Genomic DNA, 17,208 nt, shown 5'->3' with positions numbered 1-17,208 from the left:
AGCGTGGCCCTGCTGGCACCTTAATTTCAGCCCAGTGATACTGATTTTGGACATCTGGCCTCGAGAACCGTGAGAGAATAAATGTCTGTTGTTCTAAAGCACACAGCTGGTGGTAATTTGTTTTAACAGCCACAGGAAAGGCATGCACTCTCCATCGTATGTTTAACCTTCAGAGATAAGATGGGCTTATGATCTGTGATCTGTCCCCCTCTCCAGACAGAGAGCAGCCCGAGGGCAGGGACCTGGAGCTCAGCGGGTGCTCAGCCGGCATGAGCTGAATGGAGGAAGAAAGAAAGACGTGAACACCATCCTAAGTACACCCAGGACCTGGGTGACTGTGGACAGAAAGAGAATTGGGGAATCCGGGAATTTTCAGATTTTCTGATTTTTGGACTGCTATGATTTGGGTGTAATTCCTCTTCCAGGTTTTTCTATGTGACTATATGCTTTCTCCCTGCAACACGGCAACTCTGACATACACACGGCTGTCTCTGCTGTTTTCCGTGCTCTCTCATCATGGTTCTGTCCCCTTGTCAGTCATCAAAACATGACTTCTAAAGACTTCTGCTCTGTGGGTGCATCCTGCATTATGTAATGGAGCTTCTATTTGGTGACTTTTCAGTTATTTCCGATGTCAAGAGTCCCAGAGGCTGGAGGCAGAAGGAACCTCAGATGACATGTGGGCCACCTCCTGTCACCCCCACCCAGGGGACAGGGAGGCCATCCTGCCCCCGCACGGTTCCCCGGAGCTGAGAGCTGGCTCTGAAGCACAGAGCCCAGGTAGGATCCCTCTTCATCCCTCTCCAGGTGTGACCTTGGGCACCTGCTCAGTCTTGAGGCTCTGCTTCCACGGAATGGATAATAAAACACCTACCTCCTTGGGTTGAAAGAGGATTGAGAGCCATGATAAATGTAAAGTTTAGCTACTATTCTTATTGAATTCTTATTGCCCAGGCTGCTGGGAACACGTGCCCCAGGGGCAGTTTTCCACCTGAACAGCTGTGTGAGGTCACAGAAAGGGCACTGAACTAGAGTTTGGAAAACTGATTCTGTCCGGGGCAGCTCTGGTACTTGGCCACGTGATCTGAGGTTTACTAACACCGTCTGCTCCTCGTGTCCCTGCCCAGCCCACAGAAGCCTCCCTCCCTGGGACGACAACCCACAGATATTTGCAGATGCTGCTGTGACCCCATAGGACCGGGGATGGCAAGCCTTTTCTGTAAAGGGCCAGAGGGTAAATATTTTAGGCTTTGCGGATGGTCTCTGTGGCAACTACTCCACTCTGCCCTCATAGCATGAGAGCAGCCACAGACCATATGTAAACGAACTGGCGTGGCTGCCTGCCAATAAAACTTTATTTACAAAAACGGGCTGTGGAATTCATAGAGGCAGAGAGTGGATGAGAGGTTACCTGGGGCTGGGGGGTTATTGCTTAATGGGTGCAGAGTTTCTGTTTGGGGTGAAGAAAAATGCTGGAAATAGACTGTGGTGATGGTTGCACCGCAAAGTTAACGTACTTCATGCCGCTGAACTGTATATTTAAAAAATGGTTAACATGGTACATTTTATGTTATGCTTATTTTAACCACAAGAAAAGTGGTTAAAATGGCAAATTTTACATTTCATATATTTAAGAAGAAAGAAAAAACAAAACAAAAAAACCAGGCTGGGGACCAGATGTGGCCGCCAGGCCATCACTTACTCACATTTCCTCAGTCCTGCGGGGGAACGCCACTCTGCCATAGTAAACCCACCAGTTCCTTGTTTCTGTGTCTCTCTGGCATCTGGGCGTGGCATCCTGCACGCAGGAGGTAACTCTAAAAACAGGACTCTGTGTCTGGATTCTGTGGCATGCCAAACGCCTTCCTTTGGACATGATGTTTGCAAGGAACACAGTGTTCCAGGTGGGGTCACCCAGCCGGAGCGGGGTCCCAGCCTGCGCCGCTCTGGGCTTGGGCAGCACACGTGTTTCTCTGCAGCCCAGGAGGGTCCTTGCTTCCTGTGGCGCCAACGCCGCTGGTGCAGACCAGGCAGCCAGCTAAAGGATGAAATCCAGGCATTCTTCCTCTGAACCGCGGAGAGGTGGGGCCCTCAGACTTGATGTGTTGATTGTTTGGGACACTAACTGTAGGGTTTAATAGGAAAATTCCGCTGGCTCTTACACTCAATCATTTTCACCCGCCAGGACCTTTTAGAACCCCGAATCTGTCATGTATTGTATCTGCTGTCCTCCCAGCTTTGTGGCATCTGGAAACGACTTCCATCATCTTCAGACATGTCACCATGTCCCTGATGGAGCCGCGGTGGAGGCCGGAGTTAGCTGTGGCTGCCATTGGATCATTAATCAGTACTCTTTGGGTGTCATGGATCTGTTGGTGAAAAAGTCACCTAATTGGACGGTTACCATCCGGCCACTTCTCTGTATCTTTCCCACAAGGACAATGCACACAGCGTAGCTAATGCCTAGGAAATGAAGTCACATCCTCCACAGAATTCTTCCACATCGAAAGGGTAACAGGCGAATTAGACATCACACACTTATTTGGGGTAGACCACGTGGGCTCCGGGGCTCCAACCTTCTAGGTGCTTGGAAACAATCTGGTGGCTGAAGGTGAAACAATTCCCTGCATCTTAAAAACTCCTGACTTTACCTAAGATAGCCCCCAGAACCTTAAAGCCAGGGCAAATAGTTCTACAACAGCTACTGTCATAAAAGAAAAAGGAACGAGAATGCAAATTAAATGCATCTAGATTTCGATGGAAGCCAAGCTTTCCCTTTGAAAAATAACTGAGCAATCACAGTTACAAGGTCTCAAGTGAACTCACTTATTCATTTTTAAATGCAATCTTTCCAATAGGAAGTAGAGGAGACATGAAGACAGCTTCTTGTGCAGAGGTTCAGAGCTCTCTGAGCAAAACCGCTGTTCCCACTTCCACGATATTCACTCCCTGCCCCGAAGTGCGCACCAGCCTGGGAACACTGTCTTCTCCAGGACAGACGCTGGCTGCACTGAATCCCAGTTGTGGAGAGAGAAGCCCCAGCAAGTGCATCCCATGGCCGTGCATCCCATTCACGACGGCCGTGGGGCATGCGCAGTTAGGAGCCCGGTCAAACATTCAGCTCCTCGGTCTTCGGTTTGCAGCAAAATTTCCAGGATCTAAATTCTAAATGACCTCAACAGATATTTATTGATGTTTCAGATTCACGTGCGCATCCTCTGTAGGAGTGGCAAAGGATTGCATCAGGCTTGATGATTTGGAAAATGTGCTCTCCCTGAATTCCTCTGGCTAACCGTGGGATAGGAGTTCTGTAGGTGAGGAACCTGATTTCTGGGACTTTAAGGGACTTGCTGAAGCCCCAGTGCACCCAGCTGCTGGGTGTTCGCGCCACTACGGGGCTCACCCTTCCTGTTGTCCCCCAGGGCACCCTGGAGAAACAGTAGGAGGGGAGCCAAGGCGGCTGCCCTGAGCACTGACTACCTGGTGCATTTCGCATACTCTACCACGTGCCTGGGCATGGGCGGCCCTTCCCCGGGGCCTGGGGGAACGAGGGAGCCCCATCTTACCTCGTCCGTGATCTGGCCTCCGAAGGTCACCCATGTTCCTGATAGGAGAGATACAGGCTCAGGTCAGAGAATGGCCCCGGGAAGCCCAGTTCTCCCCAGGGCGCTTGGACCTCGGGCTGCAGGGCGCAGTGGGGCAGCCACAGGCTGCCACGCCGCTCTGCGGGAGCGTGTGCTTGGCATGCGTGGACACCTGGCCTTTGGGGCATGTCTCCCTCTCTTGGAGCCAAGGAACCAAGGGGACAGTAAGTGCCCAGAGCAGGCAGCTGACTGCAGGGCTTTGACATGCTCGTTGGCGCTGAAGCTGCTGCAGTTCCTATTCCAGGGACATGCCGTGGGCAGTGGGACCAGGGCTGCCTCCCTGAAGATGTGCAGGGCTGACAGCCATGCCCTCGCGTTTGCTGGGCGGTGTGTGTGTGCGTGTGTGTACGTGTGCACCGTGGAGGCGGAGAGACAGCGTGATCTGGGAACAGAGTTCATATCTGGCAAAAGAAGAAAAAGGGCAAAATCTGACTGCCCCTCATGAGGGAGTCTGTCACGTAAGGCAAGAAGTTGCTGGTTCCCCGCGGGCAGGGTGCTTCCCTGATTTTCTGCTGCTGGGCAGTGGGCTGTGTGTGCAGAGGGCCCTGGTACTCCCCTCACTTCCCCTGCTAAGGATGCATCTCTGCCCTCCTCCCTCTCGTAGGCCCCTCCCCAACTGCCTCTTGGTTACCATGGCAACCGAGCATCTTCCCCCCCCCAATCCTGGCTCTGGGTGCAGCTCCCTCCCCCACCCCCGGCCTTCCTGACACCCCCGCTTCCTTGCGCACCACTGGACCAAGAGGACCCCACACTCACCAAGCCCCAGGCAGGAGACCCGGAGGCCCGACTTGCCCAGGTTCCTGGAAAACAAACGTGGCGTGAGTTCTCAGCGGCCAGGGCAGAACCCATTGTTTCTGCTGCCCAGCCTCCCGAACTGCCCACCCACCTCTTTTGAGGCTCTGAAGGCAAGGGGTCCTTTGGAGAGAGGCCCGCTGCTAGCCTACCCTGGGGGTAAAGGGCCAACCAGGGCAGAGCCACGTTGCTGGGACAGGCCACGCTGTGACCACGGCAGGGCCCCGGGAGACACCTCGGGGAGAAAACGTGGAATGGACCCCATCTTATTTCATGGGCTGAAACAAGACTGGTTCAGGCCTTGTGGCCCCGGATGCAGGGTGTCCTCTTATAAGAAGCTTCTCTTTCCATTTCTTTAGTGTCACGTCTGTGGTTTTGTGTATCTTTACTCCCTCTCTCCGAGGAGTGGAGGAGAAGTTAGTCCCACATCACCTGGGCCACACAGCCCTGGGCCCTGTCTCTCTGCAGGAGGAAGTGGGGGCAGATGAGAGCCCTGTTGAAGGGCACTGGTGCCCAGAGCAGGCCTGACCCCTAGCCAGGGCCGCTCAGGAGGGTGAGAGCCAAGATCCCCTGGCAGCGCACGTCCTGATCAGACCCAGTGGCCACAGCTGAACAGACTGTCCAGGGCTCCCTCACAGGCCCCCTGAGGCGCCTGCAAGATGGGGCACATCCTGGGGTCCACGTGGGTGAGCTGCAGGCTGTCACTCGTGTCCTTAGGAGGTCATGGAGGGCAGCAGTGCCCTGCTGAGGGCTGGGATGCCGGTGCAGGATGTCCATCCTGCACAGGCTGCCTGGGAGCCTGCAGGGCAGCAACAGGCCGGGTGTCACTGATCCCCCGACAGCTCTGTCGGGCAGGTGCTTCTCTTTTCCTGATATTCCCATTTTACAGAAGAGCACACTGGACCTGCGATTTCACCCAGGCTCTGAGAACATGCTCCCAGCCACAGAGGCGTGCTCCCGCAGTCCCGGCCCTTAATGGGAGCTGCCCAGATGGTGAGGTTGACAAGTGGCAGAGCGGGAGTCCACTTCCCTCGTGAGTTCCCACTGCTGGCATCCCGGTCCTGGGACCAGCCCGGGGTGCGATACCCTTCTAGGCAGTGGGAAGCCAGAGCGCTGTGAGAGATGCCATGGGTGAACCCCAACCTCCTTCCCTAGGGCCGTCTGGCATTTCTAACTTCAGTGGATGCTCTGTCCTGTTTTTCTACCCTATGTGGCCCCTGGGAAGCAGGTGTGGGGCTGAACGGGACCTGCCCTTCTCTGACATGGGCCCACTATGACCTTCTGCAGCCTGGGTTTCCCTGGTTACAAGATCCCTGGACCCTGCCCACATTACAGGTGGTCGTTGGTCGGGGGTGGATAGAATAAACTTGTAAGCGGTTTGATAACAGTTTGTCACCAAATTTAAAGTAGTTCTAAACTGCCCAGCTTTCTTGTTAAATTTCCCATTAAAACCAGCCCAGCCATTGGCGCACTGTTCCTACAGGGAATGCTGGGATTTTTCCCTGAGGACATAATCACAACTGGTTTCTTTTTCGGGCAGGGGAGCAGATCGGCAGTGGCTACAAGCAGAGGCTCTGAAGCTGGAGTTCAAATTCTGCTTCGACCTTCCAGGCTGTATGCCTGCCCCTGGGCATGTCATGTAACTGCCTGATGTCTCGGTGGGCTCATCTGTAGAATGGGCTCGAGATGCTGCCTCTCTCAGGGGGTGGCCATGAGGATGAAATGGGGTAACACATGTGCCTGGGGCACAGGGTCACAGAGAGCACAGAACGGGGGACAGCAGCCTTTTCCTTAAACGAGAAACAACAACGGACAAATCCAACAGGCTTTAAACGTTACCGTGTTAGAAAGGGAACTGAAGTTTCCCCTTGTTTTTTTCCCCCTATAAATCAGTGAAATACTCCACTAGTGCCCTCGGCATTGCTTGCGTATTCCGACCCAGAGACACGTGGTTTGTGACCCTAGAAAGAGGCACGATTCGTAACTATGTGAGGCGATGGATGTTAACTAAACTGACCGTGGTGATTGTTTCACAATAGGTAAATGTATCAACCCATACGTTGTACCTTAAACTTACACAATGTTATGGGTCAACTATATCTCAGAAATAAAAAACGGGGAAAAAATACTGAGAATATTCCTGATTTACCTTCAGATTTGCTGTGAGAGATTTCAAATACAATATGCATGAAATTCAAGGGCCGGGTAGTCACACACATTCTTCAAAAGTTTTCTTATAAGGTTTAAACCATGCTTGGATTGATGTCGCTTGCTAAGCAGAGAGTAAACTTGTGTATTCTCGTGTTTAAGGAAATTGGAGTTCAAAAGGAATTAAAAAAGAAAGAAAGAAAAGCACAATGACTTCACCAGTAGACCCTGCATCAGGCCAGCTCCATTTAGCAGATTAGGTAAATTTTCTCACACTGGCTAGAAGATGCTTGTGGTGAGAAATGAGAACGTTGCTTATGAGCGGTCTGGTAATGGAGCAAAAAGGACTAAAAGTTGAAATCAGTGGTCTTAACAATTTTGGGGTCACAGACCCCTTTGAGACACTCCTTGCCTGGAAATGCTCACAGACACAAAAACCTTCAGAACCTTGTTTGCAATGCCCAGGCATTCGAAGACCTGGGTACGTGGTCTAGATAAATCTGGTGCCGGGAGGGAGGCTGAGCCCCTGCCTCTGCAAAACCACCGCCCGTGCGTGACGGTGGGGGAACAATTTCCTGGCGAGGCTCTGTTGAAGGTCAAGTTCTAGGCATGTCCTCCTGCAACTGCCCTTTATCACAGTGGAACCAAGGGCTGGCACGAGCTGCGTGTCCAGGGGCTGGGTGGCTTTAGCAGCAGACAGGTGAGGACGCAGGACAGCAGGCTGAGCCCACCAGAGCCTGTGCCTGAGGAGAGGTGACACCCCTCGCCCACCAGAAGGGGCTCCGAGTTTCCTCGGACGGGACGTAGAGTGTTGGGCGATGCAGCTGCAGCTCCACCCACCGCCCACAGGAATAATTTAGCAAAACTAGGACACCCAGCGATGCTGCAATTACCCCGCTCAAGTTGTTTCCCTGTTAAAATGATGGGATTAGTTCTGCCATCCGCTGCCAGGCCTCGGGAGAAGGAACGAGAAGGGACAGGGATCTCAGGGCTGGGAGCTTTAGAAATACGGCAGCTCAGGGGGGGTGGGCAGAGCTCAGCAGATCACAGCCGCGGGTGGACCAGGGCTGGTGACATGCTGCCACTCGAAACTTTCAACACGCGAAGATCGTTTCCTATAGCTTTTCCTCCCCTAATTAAAACCTGACATCATGATAAACTAGTTGGCTAAATCTCTCGACCCCAATAACGTTAGTCTTTATTAATTTGCCTCATGTCCCTCCTGGGGTCTGGGAAAATGGCTAATGAGGGCTTAGGGATTTAATCTTTGCTGGAGGAAGACAGCTGACGCCCATCACGCAGCCCCCCGACGCGCTGCACCCCTAAACACTGCACCTCAGACTCCGGGCAATTACAAATCCTGTAAAAATAGCTGTTCAGGGCCTTTACCTTCAGCCTTCCGGGCGGAGGACAAAAATATGATCAGGTGATGGAAAGCAACTGGGTCTTGGTGAGCTGGCTTGACGGACAGTGTTGCCAGGGCATTTTCTAGTTGGTTGTCACCCTGCGGGGGATTATCTGTTTTCAGCCCCCAGGCTCCAGGCTCCCTGAGGACAGGCCTGGACTTCCGGGTCTTTGCTATCAGATGGTAGCTGGCAGCTGCAGGGTCCCAGGGGTGCTTGTTGGTGTAACGTGGGGCTGAGAAGTCCAGGCCCTGGGGCCAGACCCTCAGGATCAAATGCTGGTCCCTCTCCTTGCTCACGGGGCTTGGTGTACCCCTTCCCCTGCACTGAGCACCCCTGGCAAGAACGTGGCACCCTGGTGCAGGCCACACACCTTCAGCGTCACTGTGAAGGGCTAGCTGCTGAAGGAGGTGGTCAGAATTGGGGCAGATCTGGATCAGGTCCCCTGCAGCTCCTAGCTGCATGCCCCCTGGCTGTGGCCCTGGGATAGTCATTATGGGGCAACCCCATGAGACAGCTACCCCAAGGCAGGCACCTCCTGCTCAGCGAGGGGATCCAGTGGTTTGGGTTCTGGCTCCCATTTCAGCTGATATGAGATTACAGATCCTACAGGGAAATGAACCCACCTTCCTCCTGCCGCTGCCAAGAAAAGCTCCCCGGGCCCTGCCATGTGTAAGGACAGGCGGGGGTCCCCCAGTGTGGAGGAGCTGGGGCTGGGATCTGAACCCACTTCCTCAGACTGCAAACCCTCTGGCCCAACGACCACCTCCCTTTACTGCCTGTCTTGCCCTCCCTGTCTCCACATGTGCCACACGCACACACGTGCACATGCATGCACCCACACACAGGTGCACACACAGACGCACACACGGAGACACACACACGGAGACGCACACACGGAGATGCGCGCACACACAGGTGCACACATGGAGACGCACACACACACAGGTGCACACACGGAGACGCACACACGGAGACGCACACACGGAGATGCGCGCACACACACAGGTGCACACACGGAGACGCACACACACACAGACGCACACACGGAGACACACACACGGAGATGCGCGCACACACACAGGTGCACACACACAGATGCACACGTGGAGATGCGCACACACACACACAGGTGCACACACGGAGATGCGCGCACACACAGGTTCACACACGGAGACGCACACACGGAGATGTGCACTCACAGGTGCACACACGGAGACGCGCACACACACACAGGTGCACACACGGAGACCCACACACAGAGATGCGCACTCACACATAGGTGCACACACAGACGCATGCACGGAGAGATGCACACACACACAGGTGTACACACAAATGCACACATGGAGGGATGCACACTCACAGGTGCACACACAGACATGCACACACACAGAGATGTGCACACACAGGTGCACACACGGAGAGATGCGCACACACAGACACACACACACAGGTGCACACACGGAGAGATGCACACACACAGACGCACACACGGAGAGATGCGCACACACAGACACACACACAGACACACACACAGATGCACATACACAGACGCACATACGGAGAGATGCACACACACAGATGCACACATGGAGAGATGCACACACACAGGTGCACACACGGAGAGATGCACAGTCACAGGTGCACACACACAGATGCACACACACTGGTGCACACACACAGAGGCATACAGTAATCTTAAGCCCTCAGGCTCCTTGACATATTTAATCCTCAGTGGATCTTAGGAGCTTGGGAGGGAAATCATGTCGATAGCCACATTTTCCATTTACAGAGTGCTTCGTATTTTTGGAAATGGTCTCACTTGTACTAACTCCTTTGATATCCTAGGACTGACTTAAAAGTCCCAGCGGATAACACGAATCTAAACTAAAAAATAGATTCTGTTTACTCTTAGCCTTTGATTCCCACTGAACCAAAGATATAAACCACCAGAGCTTCTAGAAGAGAGAATTCTGCTCTGGACTGTCCTCACTGAATTTAGAGAATGGGAACAAAAGCCTTGTACCCCAGAGGCCCATAAAAGAACGTCAAATGTCCCCCAAGGACCAGGGAAGGAAAGGATACGGGTGGAGACGCAGAAGGACCCAGTTATTCCAGAATTCGTCTCAGGGACGCCTGGGACTTACGACACGGCTCCTTCACATGAGGTCCAACTTCTGGGCATTGGTTTTGTTTCAAGCCACACCGCTCAGTTGTTAAAGATTCATTCTCTCAATACTTTTCAAGTTGGCACCAACACCAGCTAGACACCCAGACATTCTCCTCAGACACAACCAGACTCTTCTGGGGCTTTTTCTGAGGCTGGCCCGTGAGATCTGAGTCACTGAGAGCAGAGTTGGGAACCAGGGACCTAACGTAGCTTTTCCAGCTCATGCAGACGGTTTGTTGTAAGAACTCCCCTTTCCCCAACAATACCATTCTCGAAGCGCTAAAGGCTCTCAGTGAAGAGAACCTCATGAGTGAGAAAGGCTAGACCTCTAGCCTGGTGACCCACAACCCTGCCCTCGCAGAGCCTCGGTACAAAGCCAGCCCTCCTCTTCCACGTGGGTACATCCACCGGGCACCCGAGCAAGGCCCTGGACGGAGCAAGGGGGGCATGCAAGGAACAGCAGGAAGGCCCCTGCCCCCTGACACGGGTGCTTTGCATGCTCTCTACGTACTAGTCATGGCGAGCGTACCCAGAGTAGGTGGGGACTGGCCGAAGCAGAGGGACACACAGCAGCCTGGACTGAGCCCTTAGCAGGGAACCCCGACTGCGGTTCTGTGCCCTGTGGAGCACCAGCCCTGCCTGCAGAGGAGCCCAGGCCTGGGGTCGGGCTCAGCTGCGGGGGGAAGATCTAATTCCATCACATGGTTCACCCAGTATCCCTGACTATTAAACTGAGGTCTGTCAAGGTGGCTTGGCTGCAAAGGCATCAGACCACCCACGGGGCATCTTTGGGGCCTGTGTGCCCAGGGGGAGGGCAGGGGTCTGTGGCTGGTGCCACGGGGTTCCCAGAAAGAGGAAGCTTTACCTGGCGTCCAGTATGGGGGGGGGCGCTTAGCTATAGTGAGCCCTCCCGAGAAAAGAAACAAACAAGCAGAAGGAAAGAAAGGCATCATCCTCCCCTGCAGCCTGACCCTGAGCCTCAATTTTATTTTCCCCGCATCTGCAAAGCTCCCCCAGACGGGGGTGGGAGGGCAGCCCCCACCCCGCACAGCCGCCCCGCGCCGCATACCTACACTTCATCCCGGGGTGCACCACGCTGGCCTCGCCTGTGCTCAGGAGGCTCTGCACCGACAGCTGTCCCAGGCTCCGGGCCACCATGGCCACCGCGCGGAAATGGCTGCGGGAGCCCAGGCTGGGGCTGCTGGCTGCCGGCCGGCCCAGACGCTCCTCGGGGCCCCGGCCCTTGAGGCCATGCTCCGAGCACACGAAGGACACCTGCATGTTTCCGGCGCTCAGCTCCTGGCCACGTCCCCCCTCCTTCCGGGCTCCGAAGTCACCTGCCCCTGGAAGCCCTGCTCCGCCTGGGACAAGACCTTATCCCAGAAGGCGAAGAAGCCACCAGGCGTTGCTTCAGGAGTGCAGATTTCTGACGCAGAAAAGCCTGTGCGCTCTCCGGGGGAAGGGGGTGAAATTTCCAGACACGTGCTAGAAAAGACCTGATCAGATAGAACTCAGAAGTCGAGGGGTGGGGAGGAGGCCATGGCCTCTCCCTTCTCTGCGGGTCCTTCCTCTGCCCCACCCTGGTCTGACTCTGTCCGCCCGAGCCCCCAGCCCAGCTGTGTTCGGCAGGGCTGGGCTGCCAGTAACTCACGACCAATGAGCGGCACTGCTGTCCCCTGACAGCAGGAGGAAGAGGGAGGGCGCCTCCCGTCAGGGTGGCAGCCCAGGGCTCCGGGGAGCAGCTGCTTCTCCAGGCTTCCCCGAGTCCCTTGGAGGGAGCCTGGCGTCCACCCCTGGCTCTGCGCACTGTGGCTCTTGGGACTCCCACCAAGTTATCGGGGTGACCGGCGAGAGGCGTGGGAGGTGCAGGAGGTGACTCGTTATTAATGACGGGGATGCACAAGCCGCCCGATCGCCCTGGCCGATCCCCGGGAGGTCGGCGCCGGTGCTCCAGGCTAACAGCTGCTCAGCCGCGACTGCACAAGGGAGGCACTGCAGCCAGGTGGACAGCTGAGCGTGCGGGCAGCTGGCCTGGCCAGCTCTGTCCCCTGGTGGTTCCCACCCAGGAAAGTGGGGCTGCCACCAAGGTTCAGCACAAGAAGTCCGATCACCAGAAATCTGGAGGAGAGAGGACCATTCTGTCTAGGTGGTAATGACGCAGGTGACGTTAGGAAAGAAGCCCGGGGTCAAGGGGCCAGAGACCCGAGAAGCTCCAGCACTCCACACGGTTCTTAGCTCTCGGCACGTGCTCAATAAATACTTCTGGAGTGAATGAATGAATGGATGGATGGATGAATGGGTGAATGAATTGATGAATGAAGAGCCCCCTGCTTTACCCCATCCTCCTTTCCTACACTCATGGGATCAGGATGAAGACAGAACAAAGCTCACGGGCTTCCTGAAACCCAGAGAGATGCCCCCGTTGGTAGGAAGGGCTGGCTTTGCCCTCTGACCCCGAGCATGCCACCATCACTCTGCAGGGTGGCCCTGGCCAAAGTTGCATTTTGGATCTCATCTTGCCCTGCAGGAAGGGCTGAGAAAGTGTGGTGGATGGGAGGCAGGTGGTCAGGGGTCTAGCTCAGGCTCTGCTGCTAATTCGCTGTGTGATCCCAGGTGGGTGTCTTGCTTTCTCTGGGTCCCTGGGTATCCACTGCCAGAATAAGGCGGCTGGCCTGAGGACCACGTTGTCCCTCCCAGCTTGGCTCTGCAGGAACCTTCCACACCTGCTGGCTGTCCACCCTGTGCTCTGACGGGACCCAGAGAGGAATCCACCCAGAGATGTTCACAGTAGATGGCGGCTGAACTTGCTCTCAGCTCTGGCCCTGCCTTCTTGGCACAGAAGTTAAGAATAAACCCTTGTTCCAGTCCCAGCCTCCCTGCGCCTGAGCTGGGCAGCCTTGGGTAAGTGACCCCCTCTCCGAGCCTCAGGGCTCTCGTGTCCAACGCAGGTCACAAAGGCATGGCCAGATCACGCCTGCAAAGCACTCACACAGGGGTCCGGTCCTTGGGAAGCACTCCCACGGTCCCTCGGCAGAAGGGAGAGGGTTTCTGGCCGTGGAGTCAGGATAGACCCCTGTGTGAGGCCCTCCCCCATCCCTACCAGTAAGAATACCCCTTCTGTCCTCCCCGTGGCCTGACTCGGCAGCAGGAACCACCCATGAGGTGGGGACCTGGACTCGGGGATAGAGGCCTGGGGAGGGCAGAGCTGGTGCCTTTGCCCGGGGGCCCTGGCAACTCACAGACGCTACGTGTGGAGGCCAGTGGGGCCCCTCGGGACCCGCAGGCCAGCTCTGCCTTTCCTCTTCCACCTGCCCATAAAAACCTCGGGGCCTGGCTGGCCTGGGTCCCTGAGCTCAGGGTAGGGTGGGGCCCTCCTGAGCCCCTTGGGTGGGTGGGGGGATGGGAAGGAGGAAGGACAGCCTGCGGTGCTGGCCCTTCCACCTGCTGGAACCTCGCACTTGAAGACAGCAGGTCTTGGCCCCCAGGAAGCCCACAGGCCTGCCAAAGAGGCTGCAGGTGGCAAAGACTCTGTCTTTCGCTCCTCTCCAGGCTCGTGGAGCTCATGCCCATGGCAGGGATGCTCAACACCTGACCAGGATGCTAGAGGAGCTTGTTGCAAATGCAGATTCCTGGGCCCCAGCCACGACTACTGAATCGGTAGCTCCGGGGCTGGGCCTGGGAAGCTGTGTTTTTATCAGGAGCTTTTTTTTTTTTTTTTTTTTTTTCCGATACGCGGGCCTCTCTCTCTCTCACTGTTGTGGCCTCTCCTGTTGTGGAGCACAGGCTCCGGACACGCAGGCTCAGCAGCCATGGCTCACGGGCCCAGCCGCTCCGCAGCATGTGGGATCCTCCTGGACTGGGGCACGAACCCGTGTCCCCTGCATCGGCAAGCGGACTCTCAACCACTGCGCCACCAGGGAAGCCCCTATCAGGAGCTTTGAGTGGTGCTGTGCACTGGCTGAGAGGATGTGGAAATCCCCTACTTCATTCCACCTTCCACTGTTCTCTGTGCTCTGGCAAACTGTCAGATCCTACAAGGGCTAGCGTCTTACTATTCCTCCGGGGCTGCTCTTAACCAGATGGTGTGCTTTAAGCTTTAAGAGAGATCCACAAAAACGTAGTCACCACAGTGTGTAAAAGGTCACCCGCCTCACCCCGCAATCCAGCAATTCCACTCCTAGGTATGTACCCAGAGAACGAAAAACTTACACCCACACAAAAACTTGAACACATTATGTCCACAGCGGCGTTACTCATCACAGCCCCAGAATGCAAGCAATCCGAATGTCCATCAACTGACGAATGGATAAAAGAAATGTGGTCTACAGCCGCCCAGCAGAGCGTTACTCAGCCACACCAAGGAATGAAGTACTGATACGTTCTACGACATGACGACCCTGCAAACATCATGCTGAGAGAAAGAGACCAGTCACAAAAGGTCACATATTGTATGATTCCATTCATATGAAATGTTCAGAACAGGCAAATCCACAGAGACAGAAAGTAGATTAGTGGTTGCTGGGGGCTGGGGGGAGTGGGGAGTCAGGGAACGATAGCTAATGTGGGCGCAGTATTTCTTTTTGGGGTGATGAAAATGTTCTAAAAAATGGGTGACTTTTGGACAACCGTTTGTACTAAAACCATTAAATTGGATGCTTTAAATGGGTGTATTTACCAAAAAAAAAAAAATGTCAATGACCTCAAAAGTCTCTGGGCCTGGGCTTCCCTGGTGGCGCAGTGGTTGAGAGTCCGCCTGCCGATGCAGGGGACACGGGTTCATGCCCCGCTCCGGGAAGATCCCACATGCCGCGGAGCGGCTGGGCCCGTGAGCCATGGCCGCTGGGCCTGCGCGTCCGGAGCCTGTGCTGCGCAATGGGAGAGGCCACAACAGTGAGAGGCCCGCGCACCGCAAAAAAAAAAAAAAGTCTCTGGGCCTGCACTCTTGCTGTGCCCTGTGGGAGTGCCCTTCCTGTTTCTCTGCTTTTGAAATCCTTGTCGACCTCTCTGGCATCAGCTGAGATAGTACATGCAGTGCGAAGCAGTCCCCCGCCCCCCGCAAGCACCAGTAACCTTTCCTTCCTCCCAGTGTCGCCAACCTCAGCCTCCCCAGTGACACCAGGGGCCTGGGAGCCACAGCAGGAAGCAGCCCTCCCAGACTTCGGCAGCAGTCAAGCCTTCACTCTCGCAGGACCTCCTGGGCCTGGCCTGGTGGTAGAGTCCCCAGCCCCGACTCCATCCCACTGTAACGTGTTGCGGGGATGATGGGAATGGACATCTGACCTCAGAACCCGCCCAGGGAATCCAGGACAAAGGTGTCTCTGGGTCCAGCAGAGAACTGCCAAGAGGGGAAGTCGGGTAGGTGGGTTTTCACAGCTGGCCAGAGTCTGTAACTTTTCATGTGCCCCAGACAGCGGCCACAACTCATAATATTCTTAGAAAATCACAAGAACTAGACAAGGATGGAAAGCTGAAAGCTTAAGACCCTGACCCGAACTTGCTACAGTAAAATGTCACCCCCAAAGGGTCTCTCCTTTCAAACACGTTTGGGTGGAGAAGTGAGTCCCAGACACGGGCTGGTCGACTTGAAATGGGCTTTGGGCAGAAACATCGAGTGTGGATGGTTGATTTTGATCCACAGCAGATTCTGGGTTTTTTTCTGCCTCTCCAGTACCCGCTCTTGTTAAAACAAAGCAGCTGGTTCCTGCTGTGAGTCATCAGAGGGGCAGCCGCCCCAATGAAAAGCTCTGCCGCGTCCACAGAGCGCCACCAAAGAGAGCTTCTCGGGACAGAAGCTTCCTGTGTGGTGCCTGCTATCCACCCCCCACCTGTCCCAGTGAGGGATGGGGAGATAACCAAGCTGGGGCCCAGCCAGATCCTTCCCCCAAGACAGTGACAGGTTCACAGTAGGAGGGGACAGGACCCTCCCTGCACAGAATGAGGCCCGTGGAAGCCTCAAGGCCTGGAGTAGAAGTTTTAGAGATGGCTTTTAAATTTTGGGGGGGCCGTGCCCCTCGATTGGACCAGGCGGGCCCTCAGCAGTGAAAGTGGGGAGTCCTAACCACTGGACCACCACGGAATTCCCTAAAGATGGCTTTTCAAAGCACGGACCGCAGCAGCAACTCAGGAATGAGGACGAGCCTCAGCTGTGCCCTGCAGAGGCCTGGGTGCCTCCCCTGTATCAGCAAGGCTGCCCCAACTGTGCTGTATCCTGATCTGTACTCAACAGTGACTTCCTGCCCAAGGCGGGGGCAGCTGCTGAACAGTTGGGGGCCACCCTGACGGAGCAGTGGGATGGGACGTCCTTGGCCCCTGAGGTTTCTGAGAGCAAAGGGTGGCAGACCGGTGGCCTTCCTGGAGGAGGTGTCCTCTGGTACGTGAGAGCGGAAGCCCCCTTGGGGGCTCAGTGCTGTGGCTGTGCTTCCTTTGGGAGCTCACGCCCCAGTCACGCCCAGCGTTACCCGCCCTAAAAGGCAGGAAGGCGGGTCAGCTGTGAATTGGCCCCTCTTGCTTCTTAGCTGCTGCCCTGTACTAAGTGGCTGTACCCAGGCCAGAGTAAGCGCTTCCTGCACCTTTTCTCTTTTCATCCTTAGAAGCACCTCGGAGGCATAACAACAGCGACGACAGCCACAGCGCTAACACTTACACGGTGCCCGCTGCGCCCCAGCCATCGCGCCAAGCGCTTTGCGAGCAGCTCACTGAGTTCCCACCACAGCCTTCAGCTGGGCCCTGCGATGCTCCCGTTCACTGGACAGCACCAAGGCACATAGAGGTCAAGGGAGGGAGACTGACGCTGGGCCCGCCCTCATTTCACAGCAGAGGCTCCTGCTCTCAGACCCCCAGATTAAAGGGTGAGGGTGGGGACGCTGCCTGGCACCGTCTGCGGGTCTGACTGAGCTGTGTGGACCCCCGCCTTTCCAGGTGGACGGCAGAGAGCCAGTCAGCCAGGGCTCCTGTCCTTGCCCAATCAGAGGAGCCTCTTGGGGGCGGATCCCCCAAATCTCTGGGCAGGGCCTGAGGATCCGTGTTGCTAACAGGTGACCCCCTGATT

The 17,208-nt window shown here is 55.5% G+C and overlaps 1 protein-coding gene and 1 long non-coding RNA gene across 2 annotated transcripts in view; one reads left to right on the top strand and one right to left on the bottom strand.

Annotated features, from left to right (window-relative positions):
* KCNAB2 (potassium voltage-gated channel subfamily A regulatory beta subunit 2) overlaps positions 1-17,208 on the bottom strand; it is a 97,241-nt gene that overhangs the window by 22,878 nt on the left and 57,155 nt on the right. The window contains exons 4-5 of the mRNA XM_060013348.2: positions 4,401-4,444; positions 3,567-3,604 (exon numbers count right to left, since the gene is read on the bottom strand). Coding sequence (XP_059869331.1) covers positions 3,567-3,604; positions 4,401-4,444 — 82 coding nt within the window. The remainder of the gene's footprint in view (positions 1-3,566; positions 3,605-4,400; positions 4,445-17,208) is intronic.
* Positions 668-6,454, top strand: LOC132426558 (uncharacterized). Its single transcript, XR_009519726.1, has 3 exons — positions 668-780; positions 3,202-3,314; positions 5,977-6,454. It is a non-coding gene; the product is annotated as an uncharacterized lncRNA (long non-coding RNA).

This window comes from Delphinus delphis, chromosome 1 (assembly GCF_949987515.2).
Source record: "Delphinus delphis chromosome 1, mDelDel1.2, whole genome shotgun sequence".
Classification (NCBI taxonomy): Eukaryota; Metazoa; Chordata; class Mammalia; order Artiodactyla; family Delphinidae; genus Delphinus; species Delphinus delphis.
This window is presented reverse-complemented; position numbering and strand designations above follow the sequence as displayed.